Genomic DNA, 20,457 nt, shown 5'->3' on the forward strand with positions numbered 1-20,457 from the left:
TTAAATGAAGATACAGTAGCCACTGTTCACATATTAATCTCCTTGATGACAAAGCCACCTCTTTGTTCTGGTGTCTCTCCTAATACGAGTTACACCATATAATTTGTATCTAGGATTTGCTTCAATCACAGTCTTACATTCCTGAGACACTGATGTAATGCAGATTATCCAGAAAGATTGGTGCGTGCCAAAGTAACTGTTCCCAAGGTGGAGTATACTACATCCAGCACTATAAATTATCAAATAATGAAGTTCTCCTGTTGTACTTTCAAAGCTTCATCTTAAAAGGCTGATTTATGGGTGAAATTACTAGAAATACTGCCTGATAGTTGCCAAATCTCATCAGTCTTTAACCAGTTCCTCATTTAAAGCAGAACTTTAAGCCCAACCTTGCAAACCCCTGTGTTGCAGACAATTATCCTAAGACCTAACAGATCTTTGAGAGTCATTGACTCGGGGCCAGTTCTGAGACTTTTTTTGATCTTACTAGCTGACACTTGATAATCTTTCTGGCAATCTGCAGTTACAGTTTGCTTAATAAAATGTGCCTGGAAAACAGAGGAGGTGTTTTCTGGTGCACTTATCGCAAAGATCAGGAATAGTCTGTGACCAGAAGCCTCACATTAGCTCTAAGGACCAGACTGGACTGGTGGTAGCAATCTGAGTTTGTACCTGTGGCAAATTTGCATGGATGATACATAGTGTGTTTGCAGTAGGATTTGACCACTAACTCACACAATATGGCTGGAAATAATGAATGAGAGTGTCAAGACACTCCCAGTGGGACATGCCCAAGAATTCTGCTTCATCTCTGAGAGGACAGGTCCGATTCATACAACTACAAAATGATTCGCAGTTCACTAACAGAAAAGTGAAGGTCAGCAGTCAGGTTTGTGCCACATGATCTCAGTGAGTTAGCACAATATGTTTCTTCTTATTCGGGAGCTGTGAATACAACCCCCTAAAGCCATCAATCAGGATTAGAAATTACATGAGGAGAAAAATCTGGTATAAACCCAAACTAAACAGTCTCCAGAACTAATATGCTATTAATAGCTTACACTCCACTATTTACTATTGTAAAAAGTAACATAAAAGTCAATTTTTCCACGTGGTGTTTCTCTCATGGCACAGTGATGAAATGCGAGCGTATTTATGGCACTAGCTGAACCTCAAGCACAGCACCACAGCTCGCTCACCTCTAAAGCAGTGTGACACACTCCTGGCTGCTGCTAGGTCAGGGGACAGATCCAAACTTCACTGAGGTTAGGGACTGGCTTTCCACTAAATTCGGTGGAACTTTGTATCCCACTCCTGCATGATTTAGCTCTGGGCATTGTATCTGGCATGTGATTTTAAAAATAAATAAGTAAATAATCCCTCAGTAGGTACATTAATTACCTGAAACTTGGGCATGTTCCAAACTGGCTTCCTAACAGGGCTGTTGAGGTGTGTCATAGGGCCTGTTTCCCCATGACGGACTGTCATTAATCACACCTTTGCTGTGTGCTCGTGTTTGGTGGTAATTGTCAATTGGGCTTATATGCAGATGCATGGGGTGCAGTGAGGATGTTTGATTCCTGATACACTCTGGTTTGACTGTAATTTGGTATCTCAGCTGATGAAAAAACAGCTCCTGGTAACGTCTAGAATAAAATCCAGCATCTGTTTGCTTTGATTTCATAATGGATTTCAGTATTGCCTTAAAAAAATTGACCCTGGAAGTAATGATTTTTCCCAGTGAAACCCACTCTGTAATAGCAGATGGGAAAGCCACTGCTCTGGCTTCTGTACACAGACATGGTTTGCAGCTTGGCTGTCCCTTTTTCTGTTTTTCCTGCAAGGAATGACTGACTGTTTCTGAGTGTCCTGAGTAAGGGAGAAGTAAGGAGGAAAAAGTGCAAAAAGAACTGAGCAGAAGGGTCACAGGGAGAGTGTCATTCAGATACAGTGATCAGGGAAAAAGGGAGTGTGTCTGGCCTAGATCAGCTACCCATCCAATGCACCTCTCAAAACTCAAGAGCTCAAGCTTTATTCATAGCGCAACAAAGGGACAGGTAGAAATGAATCCACAGTCTGAGACCCAAAATCCCTGTCTGTCTTGCTCTGTGTCATAGTAGTAAGAGAATCACTTAGTCCTCAGATGCATGAGGCCGTCAGCATCCTCCTTTGAGGCCCCCAGTGTCAGCATAGCAGAAGCATGGCCATACAGCTGCACTAGTCCCTAAAATATCTCCCGAACTGAATGCCAGAGGAGTCACTGTTCCGTATGCCAACACTTCTCCAACCCGTTGCTCTAGACGTCCCACAATTTCCATGAAGGCATGGCTGACACAGAACAGTTTCACACAGCCCTTTAAAACAAAAGAGGGGATGAGGGAACAGACAGGATAAGCAGCTTAACATCTGAAAGAAAGGGGAGAGCAATAACCCACAAGAGGTGCCAAGTTATACACTGCAAAGTAAACTAGGTGGCCAATTAGAAGGGATCAAGTCATGGTTGTGATGAGATTAGTGTCATTTACAGGGGCTTGATTCAGAGCCCAACAAAACCAGTGGAAAAACTCTGCCTAGCTCCCAGACCTTTGACATGGCCCTAATGTTCCTCAGCTTTATAGTTTAAAGGCACCACTTCCACCCCATGGAACAAGTCTGTAGCTTCACATGGCTCCATGGTGGGGGAAAATAGGCTACGTTTCCTTGTAGCTCCTGACTATTCTTACTGTTATTCTGTTAGTCAAAAGTGGTGTAATTGTGTCACATTGCTAGTTGTTGAAGGAAACATGAAAAGGCCAAGAGAGTTTCAGAAAGATAGAAACCAAGAGAATTTCCCACCATGTCAGATGCTCAGATGGTCTAATTTGGCATGTGCGTCTGTTGGCAGTTTTTAGTGGTGACTTTCAGCTCTGTTGTTGCATTAAATCTGAACTGTAGAATTCTGTTCAGCAGCCCAGTGCAAGGAGACCATTACAATTATATTCTCCAGGTTTTTTGTATAAAGCTGAAGTTTAAGTGAAAACAATTTCTTTTCCCCCCAGTTGTCCCACTAATTCCTGCTGTTCAGTTTTAACATTGTCAAAATGTTCTGTGGAAGTGAGTCCTTTCTGATACTGATCACAGCCTTAGGCAGGGGTTTTTTTGGAGGGGGAAGCAGGAACATCTATTGGAAACTTCATTTCAAATCACAGATGTCTGTGCTGTTATGTGCAATGTTGCTCCTGACAGTGAGGCTTTGCATCAGCTCAGGAACAGTCTGCATGCATCCCTGTCAGGACCACAGGAGAGCCAGGGTGAGTTCAAGGGAGCAAATCTATTTAGGTCCAAGCATAAGCCTTAAGTCACAATTAAGCAGCACACGTGGATTTCTCTCCCTCTTCTCAGGCTGAAATAATGTTAGTCATAACCATGCATGTCACAGCAGCAAAACTTGGCTGCCAATGCAGGGATCTCATTTGAAGTGTTTCCTACCCATTCCGCAACCTGTGCAGGAGTTGATTTTTTCATGGTGAGATACTGAATGATTGATGCCTCTGGCCGGCTGTGGCATGCTCTCATCCATCTGCTCTTTTGTTGCCATAGGTTACATCGAAGCAGCTGTGATCCCTGCAGGTGCCCGGCGGATCAGGGTGGTTGAGGATAAACCTGCTCACAGTTTTCTGGGTAAAAAGACAAAAGAAAAAAATGTTTTCATTCAAAACTCACCTCTGTTTTCTGTTAAAATGGCCCTCATCTAAATGACCTGTAAGATGATAAGTTTGTTGTTGCCTGGAAGTGGCTGTTGATTTCATTCTTGTTGCGGTCTCTCTCTGCTCTTGTGGGCTTGGTTTCATGATGTTTGCTTGATGTGATACTATGGGACATTTACAGGCCCTGTGCAAGCTGAAAGAACCAGAGAATACTTTTGTATGGACAGAAGGGTTCCTGAACAGAATTTGGCACTGGGTTGAATATAGCTGCCAGGAGCACACAACACTTTGAGAAGGAGTGGGACAGAGAACAGTGCATTTAGAGAGAGGAATGACAGAGATGCAGATAGGAGGGCACGCAGCTCAGAGTGAAGCAGGGGCAGGACAGGGCGGCTGATATCCCTCAATAAACTGACCGTGAGGTTCCCTGTGCCATTTCCTGCAGTGGCAGGTTTTCACTTGATGCTGTACTCAAGACCTAATCCTGCACTCCGACATGGGCTAGCTGCAGCCTCTAGTCTACTTACCTCTATTTTCTCAGGCCAAACAATTTGTATAATCCTCTTCTTATTTGTACTTCTGCATTCCTTTTGAGGGAAACAGGCTTTGTCTCCTCTTTTCCCTGTTGGAAACAAAGTTTTAGATGCGGGTGATGGGTCAAATTTGTATGTGAGGTTGTAGGGCCAAGTCTGTCAACAAATGCGTTGTTCAGTTACTAATCACTTAGATAGAAGTTTGGAAGGACTTTGGCAAAGTGCAACCATATCAGACAGATATACCTCTGTCAGTCTGGTATTCTAGCTCTTCTCTCCAACATTAGGGGTGTTTCTTTTTGTGTCATGACTGTGCAATAGATGAAGGGCTTTATCTCCCATCTACTCCAAGTCACAGAAATGCTAATGCCTCATTGTCCTGAATTCACACAGGAAGCAGGGAGTTGAAGGAAAATCGTCCAAGGCCCAAAAGAGCACCTAGCACACTGAAAAATCCTTTGCACGCTCAGAGCTGCATGACCATGCATAAATGGGTGAATTAAATTCTTTATGCTGTGTGGGAAAACAAAAGGATAAGAGAAAATCCCAGACTTCCTCCTTTGTTCAGTGAACTGTTGCAGCTTGTAAGTCCCTGCACTGTCAAACCCAAACTCTTCTTGCTGTTGATGAGCTTATTAACACATGATTTCTGTCCTTCCATATCAGTGTTTCAGCCCTTCTCCATGCTGATATTCTCATTGCAGTGGTTGGAACAGATGCATCTTCCTTAGCCTGTCCTTCCCTGTCCTTTAGCCTGGGAAGTATTAGGTACTGTTATCACTTGTGCGTGTTCTGGTTCTCTCAAAGTGACATTCTCAGAGTGGAGACACTGCAAGATTTTAGGATAGAAAAGCACTCTGAAAGATGGAATTGCTTCCAGAAATAGATAAAGCCTGTGGTAGGGACTCTGAGATGATTATGAAGTTTGTTGCTGTCTGTTTGGCAGAAGGGGAAACTGATGTGTTGCACTTTGCTCATGGCTATGCGGGGAGTCAGTAGCAAAGCTCGGACTAGGACCCTTGGTTTCTGATTTCCATGTCCTCTGCTTATAATCCTCCATCTCCACAGCCAAAAGGAGACATTAATAGCCAGTACTAAGTTATAGGATGCTGCTGAAAACATTTACATCGTGATTGTGTCTTAGGATTTCAGGTGTAGCGCCATTGGTTTTCTGTCTTGAGGTGCTACCAAAGTTAGCAGTATCACTAGGAAAGACGCTTTTGTTTTCTGACTTTCATTCCAAGTTCAGGGGGAAAAAAGAGGGCAAATCATGTTGTTCAGCTGCCCTTAGGTCAAAAGCATTGGCACTTGTGCCACTTCTTGGTAGGAAGCATGTATCACTACTGCTAGTATTTCCACTAATGCTGCAGCCAACTTGCTGGGAGAGGATTACGCCTACACGTAAGATGTTTGACATAGCAAAGCACTGGTGGAACAATGAAAGCCAGTGTTTCCTTGGGTTTTGCAAATACTCTGCCTTCTGGAAGCCAGCCTTTTTGTTTGTCTTGGTGGGATTTGCACAGGGTATTTGTCCGGGGTTTAGGCTTTGGCAGATAGCTGCAGCACTGCGAGTCTTACATGGAGCTAACAACTGCCCTTCATTATGACTACATAACCTTGACTAAAGCAGATATTTCCCCACTGGGTGGTGAAGATTACTATTGTGTATATTTGGGAGCAGGACTTGGCCCTGTGTGCATCACAAAGATAGATAAAAATCTGGCTATTTTAAAGCTTCTAAGTGCTTTTAGCTATTTGGTTCATGGTCAGGAGCCAGGAGAACCTCTCTAAGATTTCCAGAGTTTTCTCTTTCAAGGAACACTGGACACAAAGAAAAAGTACCCAATGTCTTGCTAACCTAAGCTGAAGAATAGCAGCAGGAGTGTTCCAATAGGACAAAAAAGATGACCAAGAAAACAAAATCCAATCACTCTGATAGGCCCCATAATGCATTGTAAAGCCAGGTCTGAGTATGGAAGGATTTTCTATTTCAATTACACTGACAAAGTTGAGTCCAATCAGGTCCTATTTCTACTCAGAACCGGGTACAGCACTTTGGAAATGAGCCCAGCATAATTTGGAATCATTATTCCATGTGCTGGGAGCAGTGCCTGAAGAATTTCCCTCCACCTACAGGCAACCCACGCTGGCTGCCTTGCCTGGCTGTAATGTTTAAAAACCACCTTGAACAGGAAATGCCTCGGCAGTTTGTATCCACAGGCTGGGAAGCAAGCTGGAGGGACCCAAGGTGGAAATAAAGATCTGACTAGATGCCAGGTTTAGAAATAGATTGGTCAGTTCCTGTCTTCCAGCCAGCAAGAAAAGAAGTTACGCGTTGTTGCTGGGGTTCCTTTTCCTTTCACTCTTCTACTGTACAACTTTGAGCCAGGAAAAGCTTTGAGATGTAACAGTGGATTCTTGCTACTGCCTGAATGCACCCACAGTGTGGAAAAGAGAAAGAGCTGTGCTTCACTACCCGATTTGAGGCATAGGATCCCAGGAGGGCTGCAGCCAGCTGTCCAAGGCAGAATAAATCCTGTGGGTGCTAGCTTAAATCAGTGAGGACTGCTGGCATTCGGTAAGGGCAAAGGGCCCCGTTCACCCCACTGAATTTAGTACTGTCGTCTCTGGGGCTAGGCAGAGCCAGGCCTGCAATAATTGCATGTGACAAAAGCCATTGGGGAAAGAGCAGTACTCTGTGTCTAAGAGACATGGAGGTTTTATAGCTGCAGTGTTGATCCCTGCTGATAGGGCACTTGCATGCAATGAAGACAACCAGCGACAAAAACACTTTGGCCAAAATACTCTGCTGAGTCGCCACTGCAATTCCTGCAATCCTCAAGGAGCATTTTTGGAAACGGGGCTGTTTCCAAACACTTTCTCCTCAGCCACTAAGGGAGCAGTGCCTGAAGCAATCAAAATCAAACCTTAAACAGAAAAGAGGTCCACAAAGATTAAACATTTTGTTTTTCATCAGCAAGCTATCTTTCTTTGATGATGAGCTGGAACCGAAGCAGTTACAGTCATTCAAGCTCTTATACACTGTTTTGAGCACATGCCCTGATATCTTTACTAGTCAGCCATACTGCATGGAGATAGTTTTATCTCATCCACAGCTTTGATTATTCATGTTCACAGTTCCTTGAGGCCGGTGTGATGGCTGCTTTGATCTGCCTGGAGGCCACCAGGCTTTGGCAGAGGAAAGCAGTCCTGCTGCAGAATTGTGTCTGAAGTTTGCAGAAGGTACTTTGTAGATTGAGGAACAAAGCAGGAAGAAAAGTAAGCTGCCAACAGAGTTGTATTGCTGTAGAATGCAAATACCAGGACATCATCATGCTTTTAGCCTGTGTGCCAAAAAGGACTTCCCTCAGAAAAAAACATTCCCCCACATACCTCCCACTCCTCCTGGGGAAACCATACTTGGCAGTTTCCCTTCACCCTGATTTTGGAGCCTCTAATGGGACCATGAGAGCTGTCAGAAAGGTTGTGTCCAGGACAGAAAGTTATTTCACCTTTCTCCAGTAACTCCCTGGGATGCAGATCCTCAGAAAGGCACACACAGCTGCAGAGGACATTGTGACCTTCCCTGGCCTCAGACTTCCCCAGAGGTTAGATGCTGCAAATGATGCTCAGTCAGTAAATTGAATGAAAAATCTTCATATGGGTATCAACGCAGACATTTGATTGATATTTTTCTCAAGGAGGGCTTAGGAAAATATGGTTTCTAAAGCTGGTTCTGCTTGGAAACTAAAAAAAGATTATGCAGAGTTGTCTTGCTGCATTTGGCAGGAGAGTTTAGAGATAAATGATCTATAAATTTTATGTTAATGCTAGAAGATTAGAAATGGTTTCCTTATATGCTGTCTGAATGAGAATCTCTGAACCCAGCTGCTGCCAGACTTTAAGCTGTCTCAGGCTGGGCAGTCTACATAACAGCACACAGATCTTGCCTTGCAAACCAGGCTTCGGTTTACAGCCACTGGTGCTCTCATAGTTTCACCCCAAGTACCAGTTTTAATAGCTGTAAGAGTATAACACTGCAAGTATATAAGGGTTTTACCAGAAGTATCTTCAGGTTATACCCAAGCAGCTATTCGGTGGTATTAGATTCTTACATCATGTCTGCCAATTTGGTATATTTGTCCAAATTTATGGTACCATCCATTTTTCTAAGATTAAAATCTAAATAGTTCGATTTGAAAAAAATCTTTAAAGTTATCTACATGTTAATTTTCAATGTACCAGATATTCCAGGCATGTTCATTTTACATGCATGCCTACATGTTTCTCATGTAACCTTTGACAAATAATATTGAGATTATTCCAGGAAGAATTATGGCTCTAACTGGTTGTTCTCTAATTATGCTCTCTGCTTACAATCTGCACTCTGCCTAGCTTGGTTAAAGAAAATGGGCTAGTAAGTTTTGCACTTTCCTAGTCAGTCACTTCTGCTTTGTGGTTCTTTCTTATTAGTACAATGCTGTAGTATTTTAATATTAGTTTCAAATCCAAGTTAAATTTCTTTTCGCTGAAAAACATTTCAGTTGTGCAAGATTTCCTTTGCAAAAGCAGGGCTGTATATGTAACTGAATTCAACAATATGCCATAAGTATGTGTAGGTTTTGGACATGCTCCTGAAACAGGTCAAACTGTGGAAGATTTCCACAATTTAGTCCTAAATTAGTAGAATTTTTTCAAGGACAGTGGGTAGTTATATTTCCTTCTTTTTAGTTCCTTTGTAACTCCTTCTGCACACTCTTTTTTTCTTCCCTTTAAATTTTCTGGCAGTGGAATGGCACAGAGGATGCCTCAGAGTTTTGAAACAGAGAACATTGCTTATTTGGAAAGCATAACGTAACAATTTTAGGTAGTAAAACTTTTGCAAGACCAGTTTATATGACATTACTGTTACTTAATAGCAATTCTAATATAACTAGAAATGCCTTCATCAACTGAAATACAGAATATGTCCAAGTTAGAAGCATTATGATGAGTCAGCTAGAAGTATACTTTTTTTCTTTTAAACTCATGTCCATTACAAGGCTACTGCATCTTGTACTTCAGGTGGGCTGAGAAAGAAGCTTAATAGTTTATATTGTAATTACAAATTTGCTTACATTACATTCCATGGTGTTTGATTCATTCCAGCTTTAAAAGATTCCAGTAAGAGATCCATTAACAGCGACTGGAAAATTGAGCTTCCTGGTGAGTTTCAGATCGCAGGCACTACTGTCCGGTACGTGCGAAGGGGTCTGTGGGAGAAAATCTCTGCCAAAGGACCAACTAAAATACCACTGCACTTGATGGTAACTTTATATCCTTTGTTTGTGTTTCTTAAGTGATGCAACATAAAGGGCTTATATCCTAGCTGAAAGTTAAATTTTGATTGTTTGCTTCCTCACCAGAGTTTTTTAAAGGTATGCTGTAGTGCTTCTCTTTACATTCTTTTGCAGCATGGCAAGGGCTGAAAAAACCCAGCTCCCTACTTAAAAATAAATGATGCTCTTATTCTGGGAGAACATGCAGTGTCCCAGTAAGTCAGTCCGCTGTAATGTGTCACAGACAATGTGATAGGTCTATTCTAGAGGATGTAGGTTTTCAGACACCTTCTTTATTTCATGGACATACCCACTCACACACATGAAAGGATATCTGCCAAAATATCTTCTCAGTTTATGCCAGAATGTATTCTGTATTTAAATACACCATTTCTCTGACAGAAGAGATGAAGTTTTGGCATGTACAGATGATAGATGTCAATTTTATCCTCTGTAGTGACTTAGTCACACACAGAAATGTACCTTGGTTTCTTTATGTTGTTTTTTCTATTTTATGTATTTTAAAGTGTTCTTGAAAGTTTTCCTAATGTTCAGCATAATCCTTTTGTTAACCAAGCATGTCATTTTATATACAGTCGTATGGCTGCTGTATGAGAACATGAATGAGAAGTCCACAAGGGTGAGAGGAACAGGATTGTAGTCTCAGTCCTGTCACTAATGGGTGATGGGGTGACTCATGGGCCAGTCCCTTAATGTTGGTGGTAACCTTAATGTTTCTATCTGTGAGACAGCTGTAATAATGCCTGTCTCATATATGTGTTACTAGTTGAAAGTCTGCAGAAAGCTTTACAGTTTCTATAGCAAGGTTTGCATAGAAATGTAGAGTATTTTAATGTATGCATTGTTTCCTGTAACTTTTTTAATCCAGTTATATTTGTGTGATATTTCTTTTCCTTGCGACTTTTTGCCATGTTTGTTCACTGAAGGCTATCTGCGAGTACTGCTAAAAATCAGAAGTCTTTCCTTTTTATCACCTGAATTTTTGCTCATTGTGCAACATTTCATGGCCCAGTTTGAAAAGCTCAAATGTTGCTTCAACTTTTCACACAGACACAAAAATTTGTAATACTACTCCACTTTGTCAGTACTTTCTCTGTGTCAAAATATGCTGCATAGGAACATGAGGTGTTTTGTCTTTGCTTTCTCAGGCAGATGAGTGAGTTTACCAGGTTCACGTACTGACTGGTGTAAAGCTGAATTCAAAGAGGTTATTATTGGAATTGTAGTGCAGGTTTGGGCACACTAGCACCTTCCTGACTCAGCCACGTAATTCAAGGTCTGCCCACACAAAACAGGTGTATACGGGAGCCTTCATCATCAGAAAAATCAGCTTCTGCTTGACTTTGGCCTTAACACAAGTCTTCCTCCTGAAACCAGGACTCTGACAAAGTGTCTTGTACTGCCAAGGTCTTCCTAACCTCATGTAAGAAAAAGGAGTTGCACAGGTACCGTTTGTGAAGATGCTGTGCAGGGTTCCTTTGCCAGCTCTTGGAAACTTCCAGAGGACTATTTGGTTGAGATGCACTGCAGTAAAAACTAGTAGAAGCATTTTGTGAACTTCAGCATCAGAAGAGCTTTGTTTTTAAAGAAATTGTCATTTCCCTCTCATTAAGCAGTAGGTAACGTAAAAAACTAGTGATTGTGAAGGTCTCTGTGAGTATCCTCTCCAGCTACAGACTGGCATTTTCAGCAGATACAAGAGGAGGAAATTTCCTCCTCTCAATGAAAAGCAATGAAAGCAATGAAGAGGAGGTTTCCTTCTTCACCTTCCCTCCCAGAAATAATTAAAAAGGAGGAAACTAAAAGTTACCAGACCATTAAAAAAATATGTGGCTTAAAATCACTGCCAGTCGTAAACAAAGCAGACATGAAGTCTTTTCTTCAAATCAGATATTAATCTTTTCCTTCATACAGGGTAGTGGGTTTCATTCTTTCAACGCAAGAAATGTAGGATGGTTACCAGTAACCTCTAAATAGAAAACTGTTGTTCAAACAGTGGTGGAATACACTGGACTGACAAAGAGCCAGAAGCTTCAGTCAATCCATTGTGACCTGCATTTGAAACCAATTATACACACATATACACACACAACCCAATTATATATGGCTACGAAATTGCATGAAATTGGTTTCATATGGGCCTTTAGATTCACTAGTCTTGCACCCATATTGAGATAATAAGAATTTCTTTTTAGAAGCTGGTTTTTAATACTTGAGGCATTTCTTCAAGTGAATTGCTGTAAGTGTATTTCTTGGAGAAATTAATGTTTGTGTAACTAGGCCTGTGCTAGACCTCCTCTCAGCAGCGGAGGACAACCAAACACTCCCAGAGTGTAAAGATCCTTTAGACAAGACTGATTGATCAATTTTGTAGAACATGCTGTTCGTATCTTGTGCACTTAAAAGAAAGCCAGAGCAGAACTTGAGTTCTCTGCCACTGACTGCCTGGTATTTTGACTTGTGTTTAGAAAAAGATAATCATCTTTGAAACTGTAATGATGGCTGGCTAGTTTCAAGCTTGGTATTCAGTTCCAGTAGTAAGGCTCCCTCTGTAGCTGAAGCAAAATCATATCTTTGTTCCCCACATCTTCTGGAAGACACTTTTCTGCCCAGGATTATGCCCTGTGCAGAGCAACTCATAGGTGCTGAGTTTGTGTAGCCCTACGGTGTTCATTGCACAGACCTCCAGGATGTCAGTGGCTACAAGCTGACCTTTTCTTTCAGCACATGTTATTTTTTTGGTTAAATGAGCTTGTGACAGCTTTAGTGAGATTACTGGTTAAGTACGAGTGATTTCTGCAAATTTGAATGGGAAAATTATTTTTTTGTGAAAATAGCATTTGCAAATTTGCTTTTTTTAATTGGGCAGCTGCTTGCTTCACTTATGATAGCCCTGCTTAAAATATCTCATTTGATAAGGTGCTGCTCCTATTTCAGTAGGTGACAAGAGCCAGCAGAGTTCTCCTAACGCCGCTGAGATTATGGGTTAATAAGTATAAGTAAGTCTAAAGCCATACTATCAGCATTACAGTAGTACTTCTATGATATTTGTTAATAGTGTGGTAACTCAGATTCCATGGACCTCATACTTCATGGGGTATCTTCTACTCACTTCTGACCAAGCCAGTGGAAGTGAGAGCTAAATGAAACCCAACACGTAAATCAAAACAGTACCAGAACTGTCGTCTGCCTGTGGTGAAAAAATAAGCAGTTTTCCCTATTCCTCTTTCCGTAAATTCTGTAGCTTACAGAATCACAGAATGGTTGAAGTTGAAAGGGACCTCTGGAGGTTGTCTCATCCACCCCCCCTGCTCAGGCAGGGTAGCGTAGAGCAGGCTGTCCAGGACCGTGATCCATAAACAGCACAGCGTTAACCCAGAGCTCCCCATTCTCTACAGTGGTCCCCAGCCATAAGCCTGAGTCTCTGCATAAGGCTTGCCGACAGCTTGCTTTCTAGAAAAGAAGGGTAGAACAGACACGATGAGTGACTTTTTGACTCTAGATGCTCATTAAAATAGTTGTTACATGAAAACTGCTGGTGTAATGCTTCCTGTTGTCTTATATTTCTCTTTAGATAGCTAGTGGCCTGCTGATCACATTTAAGGTTTAAACAAAGTTATGCACCATATTTCAGGTTTAAACATCTCCATGACTGTTTTGAATAGTCACAAATCATAAGCAGTTGTTGCTCCCGCAGATGCCTTGTTTTACCAATACCACTGTAATTTCAGGTTTCTAGATAAAGATTTTGTTGCCTTTCACGAGGTGCTTATATTTCAGAAATTTTGGCCAGAGACAGCATTTCCAGCATTACTGTCTCTGCAGTCTGTGGCTTTCCCAGTACACAGTGTGTTGTAACAGGCTTTCTTTTCCTGCCGAACCAGGTGCTGTTATTTCATGACCAGAATTATGGAATTCATTATGAATACACCATTCCTGTAAACTATACTGCTGAAAACAGAAGCGAGCCAGAAAAGCAACAGGATTCTTTGTACATCTGGACGCACAGCGGATGGGAAGGATGCAGCGTGCAGTGTGGAGGGGGTAAGGCTATTTGGAAGCTTGGTGGGACTTGCTGTTTGGTGTTTGCAGACACCAGGCATTAGAGAGGTGCCTGCAGAAGGCAGTGTTGCCAAAGCATGAAGAAAACTGGCCATGGGAATGGATGTTGCCATAATGAACTCAAAGGAGAGCTCATTCTCACCAGCTCTCCCAGCTATCATCCACATCCCCACAGTTAATTTTCACCCAGCGTTTTGGCAGGGACACTGCTTTGTCGGCTCGTTACCCGTAGGCTGGGACTGCACCTGGATTAGTGCTCCACAGATGACTCAAGGCGCCGTGTGCAGCCCCATATCTCAAGCCTCCGTCACATTCTTGGAGCAGAGTTTTCACAGGTGTTCAGGCATGTTCACTGAAAGACACTTGGTTCCCCAGGGATGAAACAGGGGGGGTGGTGCTGTGACAATTCCTGAAGATTGCATCAGACGCTCTTAATGTGGGGTAGACTTTCTGGGAGTACACATGGCAAATCACACTTTTCAGATGATCCCTAGGATGTGCTGGGACAGATTTGCTGAAACCCTGGGGGAAAATGATGCCTGTGAAACCAGAGAATGGTTTGTCAGCCACTGTCCATTGAATTTTCAGTGCTGGAAGAAGTCGGATTTCCCTGAGAAAACAGATCATTTCCATGCATTCTGGCCAGTCTTTCTTCACCAGCAATTAAAAAAACCACCCAATTATTTATCATATGATGTGACAGAAGGAAAGAGTGCTCATCTTCATGTTGTCAAGCTTACTGCCCTCACTGTACTGAAATCATGGATTTGTTTTTTTCCTGTAAATAGAACTCCATTTAAAGTGGACACTTTTACTCATATGTTTAAACAGTAATTTCTTAGAGCCATTACACCATCACATGAGTGAGTAGGAAATTTGTTTGTGGCTCTTTGGATTTGTGTTTCTAGCCTGCCACATAATTAAATCAGTACCTGGCAACATGGCACCCACCAGTAGTAGCTTGGATGTCAATTCACCTCTTATATTTTGCTTGTTAGATGCTTTTACTACTTATCCAAGCTGAAAAGGGCCTTCTTCCTTCCATACAGACTTTCATAATTCATTAACAGGATTTGAGTTGTTTTTTATTATCTGCTGCAGATCATGAATAAACTCAATTTGATGCAGACTCAGGGTTAAAAGAGGATCTTAAGAAACCAAAATAATTAGTGGTAAGGCAAAAAGTACACGGTGGGGGAATGGCATTTTCCTTGTCACAACTGGTCATTGTCATGCTCTGTCATGCCCCCCTGAGGCACAGCTTTTCTGATGTCACACAGCAGAAGGCTGAAACCTGAGGGCCACGCTGCTGCCATTCCTGAATCTCCTGATGCACAGACAGTTTGTGTGAGAAATGCTGACTACTCCTAAGATGTCTCCTGCTGGCAGGGGTTTTAAAGTAGTACATCTGGAGAACAAGGAGATGAGAAATAACTTATTTTGGTGGCTTAATTTCACCGCTTTGTGAAATATGAACAAGCTCAGTCTATCACTCTTGAACCCTGGTCGCTCCTTTTCAAACTGACTCTTCCTGAATGGAGAGCAGCAAGAGGCAGCTGTCCTGTCATTACAGTCACTGAGGGGTGGATGGTTGTGTAGTTTCAGCTTACATAGTTGGCACATCTGTCCTAGGTGATTACAGGGCACAGCTACATGTGGAAGAGGAACCAGAAATGAAAGCAAATTGTTTCCAAGATTGTTTCCACATTAAATACTAGAAAGAGAAAGCCTAATGTGTTGTTCCTGCATAGCAGCCAATTTCACAATTATTGGGGAAAGATTTGTAGCTGTTCTGAAAAAAAACCAGAACACTACAAAGGTAAAACAGAAGTGGGAAATAAGATTGCGTGCAGAGGTGGTAGGTCTGTGTACATTACATCTTGTAGAGATAGTAGGTTGCTCCTAGCTTTTAAGTTTTGGTTGAGTTGATATGGTTTTGTTCTTAGCCACTGGTTTCCTTACTCAGAGTTGTTTTTTATTTGACTTGTAGGTGAACGGAAAACCATTGTGTCTTGTACTCGAATTATTAACAAGACCATGACACTGGTGAATGACAGTGACTGCCAACGAGTGAATCGCCCCGAGCCCCAGGTCAGGAAATGTAACACACACCCCTGCCAGTCACGGTAAGGAGTTAAAAAATAATAAAACCCAATATCCTTTTCCTTAACAAATTGCCCATTTCCAAAGCCTCCATCTGGTGAACCTGGTGAAAATGTCTAAAAGTATTGGGAAACATTGTTAACCATAGTAACCAGCTGTAATATTAATTTCCTTTTGTTGAGCAGGTCAGATTTTCATTACCTTCGAGTCCATTTAATGTATGGCCATTAAGGCCAGATTCCATGCAAGCCACCCTCATGCATTGTTTGGGGATGGTTTTCTTTTCCCCTTGGCTGCCTCCTGGGTGACAGAGCAACATGCACTATAAAGTTAGACAAGAGTGCAGTGACTGCATATCCAAACGTGGTTTTGGTGTTTTTAATCAGCACAGAGTAGGATCTGATCTGTGAAACAGTGCTACAAAAAAACCTCGCAGGCAGCTCCCAGCCTTTAAGCACTGTAGCTGACCTGCTGTGTTGCATGCCTGATCTGTATTAGCATAGTTCAGACTGGGAGTCTGTAGGTGAAGAGTGTCTCTTCCTCATGTGAAGTTTGTGCCATGTCTAGCAACAGCTGCATAGGTTTGGAATCTTGCTGTACCTTGCTGAAGTCAAGAAATGATGACGAAACACATTTCAGATGCTTTCCTCAGTAAGGGAGCTTTTCTGCATCAGTAGCAATAATTAGAGATCTAATAGTAATAAGTTCTAAAAGTAATAAATAGCACTCTTTTTAATTTGGCAAGCACTTTTTGCTGAATCAGTTTTGATCTGCATTGTATAAAAAAAGATATTTCTGGCCAAAATGGCAAAACACAGGAAGGCAAATGAATTTGTTCCATTTATTTACTAAAAAAAAAGTTCACTCTTGGTCTGCAGTAAAGTTTATCAAAACTATCCAGTTTTCATAGTATATAGAACATAAAACCCATTTAGGACAAAGCTCAACAATATCTAAAAAAGTGTATTCAAAACAACCTGCTAGGTGTTGCATCTTTTATAATCAGACAAGCCAGGGAAACATACCTACAAAGCTAATCGTGCTGGCAGAAACAATAGAGAAAATGAGAAACAGCACGGTTCCCTCTAATTAGACCTGCACTCTGATTAAAGTGCCCTGAAGCAGTGAAATCCAGTGTCAGGTAATCCATCAATAAGGCTAGTCTGTTTCATTTTCTGTCTGCACTGCCTGTTATTGCTGCTGTACAATATTGTGGCCATACAACTTTCAGGGGTACTGAAAGGTGTAACGAGATACCCCACGTGCTTCTAGGTGTGTAAGGAGAGCCAGACTCCCAATGACTTCAAAGAAGCAACTGTCATTTCCATGAGGAAGTTCCCTAAATTCAGTGATGCTGGGATTTCCGTCATATCATTCTTTCAGAAAGACAGAAACAGGGAACATCTGCTTGTGTTTCTACCCTGGCATGAAATATTTCATCCCTAGACCTTTTGTGAAGCCATTGGGAGGAGACTGGAGTGAGCCCAGGCAGGTACACGGAGGTGTTCCAGGTGGTAGAGGTGAGGAAAATCAGCATACGAAGCTGTGGAAGAAGTGGACAGCTTCTGCCTCTACTAGCTGAGAGCAACAAAGGGCAGTCTTGGCCATCAGGTCTATTAGAGCCATAAGACCCACAGTGCTGTTTCTCAGTGGGTTTCTCCGTGACCCAGAGCCCTTGTTGAAGTCTCCTCCTTGTTGCACGCTGTCTCCATGACATTGCTGCCTGCCCAGGGTTGCCTGTGGGTTAGGTTAAATCACACAAAACCTCCTGGGAAAGGAATACTCTGTTCCTGTATCCGGACTGTGTTCCTTTGGGGATTCAGGTCCAACCCTTAATGTTATTCCAGGGTATCCTTTCTTTTGTGTGGAGTTACCAGGCAATTTATAGCCACAATTCAACACAGTTCTCTGCAGGAGCAATTAGCACTGGTACAGTGACACCCTCATTGGTCCATTTTTTTCAGAGCAATGACAGCAAACACCAAATGTGCTTAGTACCCAGAAAGGCCACAAAATCCTTGCTGATGATCTGATAGACCACACTGCCTCACTCCCTCCATGTAGACTACACTTTCACACTTAACATGCTTTTAACTGGAAACATTTTCAGAAGCACATTCTCTGTGCCTCTGTAGAATTTAAATTTCCACTTGCGTTTGCCCACCCAGATATTAGAAATGCATGCTTAGCATATTCTCTGACCAAGAACATCTTAAAGAAACCATTCTCTTTCACCATGTCAATGCTTTTTTTTATGAGTCTTGAATTTGTTTTAGGGTTTCAAGTAAAATTATTGTAGCATCTTGTTACAATAAGGTCCTTTCCCGTTTCCACTCAGACCTAAACCCTTTACCTGAGGTCAGAAGAAGAAACAATGCTTTCCTTTCTGTAGCAAACCTGCTCTGTTTTGTGCGTTTTGAGCTACATTTACACTTCTACTCAAAATTTAAGAGAATCGCCTCTCTAGAGAAGGGTCTTATGGCCAGCACAAAACTGGGTCATAGGGTACTCGGTCTGTTTCTCTTTTGGATGTGCTGTGTGACTTTAATTCACTATCCCACACTGTTCCTTTACTTCCTTTTTCAACCCACGTATAATCTGGATTGCAAACTCTTTGGGATGGGGTGAAATCATGTTGTATAAATGGAGGAAGAGGATGAGGCTATTGCTGTTGAGATTGTAATAAAAATTAAAGAAAACAATTATAACCCACATGTATATATATATATAAAGTGATCTGGAGGAGAAAAGGGTATGATACTAATAACAGTGCCTTTTTTCCAGCACGATTCCGAAGTGCTTTGCAAATTAGATACCCCTTTGAACTTCAGCCACCTCTTGCGAGAGGCAGATAACGTGGGGCAGGGGACAGTAGTTTCATGAGGCCAAGGAGAAGATTAGAACTCTGCAACCCAGCATCTGAAAAAAACAAAGCATGATTGAAAAAAGGATTGGATACACTGACATGTTTTAAAATTAAACGTCAGAGAAGAGAATTTTCTTAAGGATTTTGTTGAAACTGGCAAAAGTAAAAGAATCTTTCATTCTTTATTATTGTTACTCTTTCACCTTTTAAAAAAATGCCTCTTTTTCTTCCTATTTTATTTTTTATGTTCCTTGACCCTCTTTTTCCATTAAATTCTTTACAGCTTCCTTTCCTGTCCCAACTGCACCCTATTAGCACCTCTTTATTCTAATCCTTTGCCTAGCTCTTTAGATATTTTTTACAAAACCCTGCTGTAACCAGATGGAATCTGGATTCTTGCATGCGGTGCGTATGGGTTGTTTCCAGCACACTGAGCACCAACCCAAATATATAGGCAAACCCAGCACTCATGTTGGCACAGGACTCAGAAATCACAGATCACATCAGCTGTTATTACTGAAAACATAGGTCGGCCAGTGGCCACACACTTCAGCATGCATGGTTGGGTCTATGAATATGAAACTGCTCCCCTCTAATGCAGGAAAAGAACCAAAACCACATGAAATTTCCCAACTGTTAGACTTGTAATGGCCTGTATGCAAACACTGTTAATTTTCCTCCTCTTTGCTGTAATAGATATTAATAGAGGTTGAGTTCTTTCAGGGACCTGCTAAATATGTGGTGTTCCTACACAGATGCTTAACAACAGCATAAAAACCAGAAATCCCTGCCTTCGTCTACAGAAAGCCACAGGAGACCTGAGCCCTTATTTTCACTGTTTAAGACTTGAAAGTATCTCCTGAGTCCAAGGCTTAGTTTTCTGCTACTACTAGCAGCATATCGTAGACTCCTTTCCGTAAACTGATTTAGCTCCACAGTCTCCTTCCCTCACTGGAAGGCTCTCCTGTGACCTTGCTGTTCATGTGGGTCAAGATCTTTTACTTCCAGCCTTAATTATTCATTGTCATTCTTCAGTCATTTGTTCTTGCCTCTGCTCTGTTCCTTTGCTTACACAGTGTTTTCCCTCCCTAGTTCTTTGCCTTGGGCTAAGTGCCATATGATACAGCAAATCAGCGTTATCGCGTCCTTCCATCATTTTGCTGAGCTAATCCATTACTTTTCTTTAACTTCCTATTGGGTCAGAGACCATGCATCAATTCTTCATTCCCTTGGTCACCTTCTTTACTAGTGCTCTAATTTACAATATTTATATTCGTAATTTGAGTGCATAGGTGACAGGAATTGTATGGAGAATTCCAGTCTCAGTCCATTCTAACTCTTACACATTCACATTCTCCTGTCTTCATCGGCAGTAACTCTCCTGATACATGCTTTGCTTTTTTCATGGCTGCATAATAGTTGTGGCTTACAGTCATGCTAGATATATTCCCCCTTATTTGTTTCAACATATGAATCTTACTTTAACACAGAAATGCTTGGGTTTAGTCCCTAAGCACACAACCTTGCACTGTATGCTATTAATTTGCATCCTCTCTGTTATTGCGGTAGTCAAGGTTATTCAGTTTTCTGTATGACATCCTAATCCTCTGTTGCATTGACAATGCTTCTAGACTTTGTATTGTCAGCATTTTTGCCCATTTTTCAGCAGTTTTCTTCTTTTTGTGCCAAGGTCATGAATGAACATACTAAATTAGATTGAATGCAAGACAGATCTTTCAGGAAGTCCACTGGTAACTAACCTAAATTCCTTTCATGCCTGATATTCCTTTATAGCACTACACTGTGGCCAGCTCTCACCTACCATACAAATTGCACATTGATATCCATGTTTCCCAGCATATCACCGG

At 41.7% G+C, this 20,457-nt stretch overlaps 1 protein-coding gene across 1 annotated transcript in view; it reads left to right on the plus strand.

Annotated features, from left to right (window-relative positions):
* The window catches only part of ADAMTS17 (ADAM metallopeptidase with thrombospondin type 1 motif 17), a 192,226-nt gene that overhangs the window by 136,686 nt on the left and 35,083 nt on the right, over nucleotides 1–20,457 (plus strand). The window contains exons 16-19 of the mRNA XM_055717092.1: nucleotides 3,580–3,660; nucleotides 9,368–9,525; nucleotides 13,443–13,602; nucleotides 15,611–15,746. Coding sequence (XP_055573067.1) covers nucleotides 3,580–3,660; nucleotides 9,368–9,525; nucleotides 13,443–13,602; nucleotides 15,611–15,746 — 535 coding nt within the window. The remainder of the gene's footprint in view (nucleotides 1–3,579; nucleotides 3,661–9,367; nucleotides 9,526–13,442; nucleotides 13,603–15,610; nucleotides 15,747–20,457) is intronic.

The sequence above is a fragment of the Falco cherrug genome, chromosome 7 (assembly GCF_023634085.1).
Source record: "Falco cherrug isolate bFalChe1 chromosome 7, bFalChe1.pri, whole genome shotgun sequence".
In the NCBI taxonomy this organism is placed as follows: Eukaryota; Metazoa; Chordata; class Aves; order Falconiformes; family Falconidae; genus Falco; species Falco cherrug.